This window comes from Perkinsus marinus, assembly GCF_000006405.1.
Source record: "Perkinsus marinus ATCC 50983 genomic scaffold scf_1104296930542, whole genome shotgun sequence".
In the NCBI taxonomy this organism is placed as follows: Eukaryota; Perkinsozoa; order Perkinsida; family Perkinsidae; genus Perkinsus; species Perkinsus marinus.
Window position 1 is genome coordinate 1 of NW_003216037.1, and position 2,980 is coordinate 2,980.

At 45.9% G+C, this 2,980-nt stretch overlaps 1 protein-coding gene across 1 annotated transcript; it reads left to right on the forward strand.

Annotated features, from left to right (window-relative positions):
• Positions 1-558: 558 nt before the first annotated feature.
• Pmar_PMAR009469 (hypothetical protein) lies at positions 559-2,439 on the forward strand. Its single transcript, XM_002786859.1, has 3 exons — positions 559-645; positions 1,641-1,697; positions 1,867-2,439. Exons 1-3 carry the CDS (start codon positions 582-584, stop codon positions 2,151-2,153), a joined length of 408 nt encoding a protein of 135 aa, XP_002786905.1. The 5' UTR covers positions 559-581; the 3' UTR covers positions 2,154-2,439.
• Positions 2,440-2,980: the final 541 nt, after the last annotated feature.

The following is a 2,980-nucleotide window of genomic DNA, read 5'->3' on the forward strand; positions in this document are numbered from 1 at the left end:
GTATAATTTGAAAATCGATATAATGTGAAAGAGTTATGAATGTTGTTCGATATGAAACTAATACAATTCACTCCAATTGTGATGTCAACGCCGGAGAGCGTCGGCGGTCTTATGCAGTTGGGAATTTGATTTCAGGACTTTCTAGAGAAGATGCTCCAACCAGGACTGGCCCATCTGCTTCCTCGTAAAATACAGAGAGCATTGATGCCTCCGTCGCGAATAAGCGATCGGTATATGGTGAGTTATGATGGGGCTGACCCAGGGACCTTTTGAATGGGAGTTCGTCGCAATGTCTTAGGCACCAGCGGGCCTCCCAGCTGTTCGCATTGATAGAAGGATGGCTGGCGATATAATTGAGTGAGTTATCTACATATTATACGTGAGCGACAATCCCATTCGGGGGTCTCAATCTGAGAGTCACATTGACTCAGCCAATACACCACGAAGGGCCTTCCGAGAGACTGAAAAAAGTCTTCGTGAAGTGGTTGTCGTTCTTGCTATGGTTTTAGGATGATCTCGCGGTCCTATATCGTATTGTATTCAGATATAAGCGGAGACATAGACCGCAATCGGACACTAAGATGCCTCCGCCGATCTATAAAGTGATGGGTACCATCGCACGACCAACTCTCGGTGTCATTGGGGGTAAGGGCTTTTTATATATGCTATTCCATTGGAGTCACCGAGTTATCGTTGAGACCAGGGTTGGAATATACGTTCGCTTTCCTCAGCGGAGTCTAGGAGTTTCTCCGTCAATTGCGAAGTTGACATACGAATGAGTGGAAGTGTACTGAAAACTAACGTGAATTCTGCAACATTTTCTCATAATTGCGGAGCGAGCGAAGCGAGCGGAGCTCATGTTACGGCGCACGAACACTCGTGTGCGTGCGTCCGACCGTGCGTCAGCAAAAACTCCGACCCCTGCAGATTCAGAAGACAAAGAGGGTATCGTTCTGTCCCTCGTTGACTGCTCATCAGCGTAAAAATATAGCGAAAGTGTGGCTGTTGCTTTTCCCGCTTATTTTTGACGAAACGGTTCTTCGCACAAGAGATAAACTATTAGCTCAGTACGTTAGTGACCACGACTCTCAACCGAACGACCCAGGGTCAAATCCCACGGTGATCATTTTTCTCACATGTCTCTATAAGGAGACAGTGGACCACTGTCAGTGGTCGGCCACGTCGACGACGCCAGCTAACCCCCGACAACCTTTTGTTTTTAGTAACCCAATTTCCAAAATAATTTCAATAAGAACCCGCTGAATTCTTGATAAGAAGCTCAGCGAGCTCCGCCCCTTCGCACTGAAGACCTAGTTTTCATGTTAATAACATGATGTTATCACCAACACATGCAGTTGACCATGTGCATATTCTCACAGCAAGACCGTGAGGCGTGATGGTATTGGAAAATCAGTATGATTGAGTATAATATTGCTGCTCATCTGTGTCATCATGCCGCATGACTCATGCGCACAGAGATGGGGAAGATCTCCGAGCATAGGTTTTTTTCACCACATTGCGAAAGTTTTTGTCTGTCGGTTGGCCGAATGCGTTAGGTCTCGTCACAGTGAGAGAATCTCTGGTTTCGATGCTTTGACTCGCTCAGCTTCATGGTCCTTCTGATAGTCATTGTTACTCAGGTGCAGCTTTCGGTTGTGTATTCACGTTCGGCTGTGTGCGAAGTGTTACTAAGCATGGTAAGCGCATTTCTGGGACGGAGTTTGATTGTTAAATGTGATGCCTCATTATGGTGGACGATTGACTTTGTCTTTTTCGTATTAACTCCTACTCGGAGTCATGCGGAATCGATGAGCGGGAATCGAAACGAAGTTGAAAGATAGCGTTCTGGAAAGCTTCTATTTTCAGTTAACGAGTCCTCGCTCTCCAGTGGAATCCTCACCAAACTGCTCACTTCACGACTGTGTTCCAGCTTGACGACAATAGCTGGTGGTTGGGCTGCTGCTATCACGGCGTACAAGTACATCGAGAACGATGATGCCAGTGAGACGCCTACGATGAGCCGTGTATCTGCAGGAGCGTTGACTGATCAATCGCCGACGTATGAAACTGTCGTTCATTCAAGACCGTGTCCACCGCTGTTGACTTCCACATATCTAGCTTTTCACATTAGTCACAGAAAAGCTAGGAATTGAGCGATTGTGTTTCTGATTGACTATATACCGCAAATCTACTGAATGATATATTTTATTTTGCGTAAATCGCCACATGACGACTTTACCCCGGCGAAACTACTGTCACAGCAAATGTCGTATAATCAACCCCGTGCCAATTTCATGGCCACTCTGGAGTATTTACTGCTGAGAGACTTGTGAAGCCACTTTCAAGTTACAGTTATTGGTATCGTATTCGGCTAGCCTATTCCGTCAATAGTATTGCCACCATCGTATAGCTATAGTGTGACAATGAAGGTCACTTATGCTCTACTGGGTACTTGCGTTGTCAATTTCGTGACCAGAAAGTATTGTGCTGCATGCTTAGCTCAAATGGGGCACTTGCTTTCCCCAATTCAGCTCGCACTGAAGCTCAGTCGCTTGTGATCAGGGACTGAACACAAGCGACGCGTTGATGTTCTTGTGCTTGAAAGTTTACTTAATCGATTTCTCTGAAAGGTAACCTTGATTTCTTTCCGAATTTGAGTCTGATGACAGAACATCGTCATGAATTGACGGACCTGAACTGTAACGTTCCGATGTGTCGGGCCAAACAAAAGTAGGAGTGTCGTTCTGTTCACATGTGACCGAGCTGAGATGCGTTCATGGTTATTCCATAGAATGGAAAAGTGATACTAGATGTTAGGAAGCCTGAGCGAACTAAACACTCGAGGGCAGGCTGACATTCTCAGGTTGATTTATTTGAAGACCTGCCATCACCTCGTTTGTGTCGAACATAGACCACGAGATGGATACTGTTGTATCTGTCGACTCCTGTGAAAGTCGGAGAGTCTGGAAAGGGTTGTAGA

Bases quoted from the DNA above. Each gene is read 5' to 3' on its own strand.
- Pmar_PMAR009469 (XM_002786859.1), top strand. From the start codon at position 582: ATGCCTCCGCCGATCTATAAAGTGATGGGTACCATCGCACGACCAACT. The intron at 646-1,640 runs GTAAGGGCTTTT...ATTGTTACTCAG, and splicing joins AACTCTCGGTGTCATTGGGG to GTGCAGCTTTCGGTTGTGTA. The intron at 1,698-1,866 runs GTAAGCGCATTT...TTCTATTTTCAG, and splicing joins GCGAAGTGTTACTAAGCATG to TTAACGAGTCCTCGCTCTCC.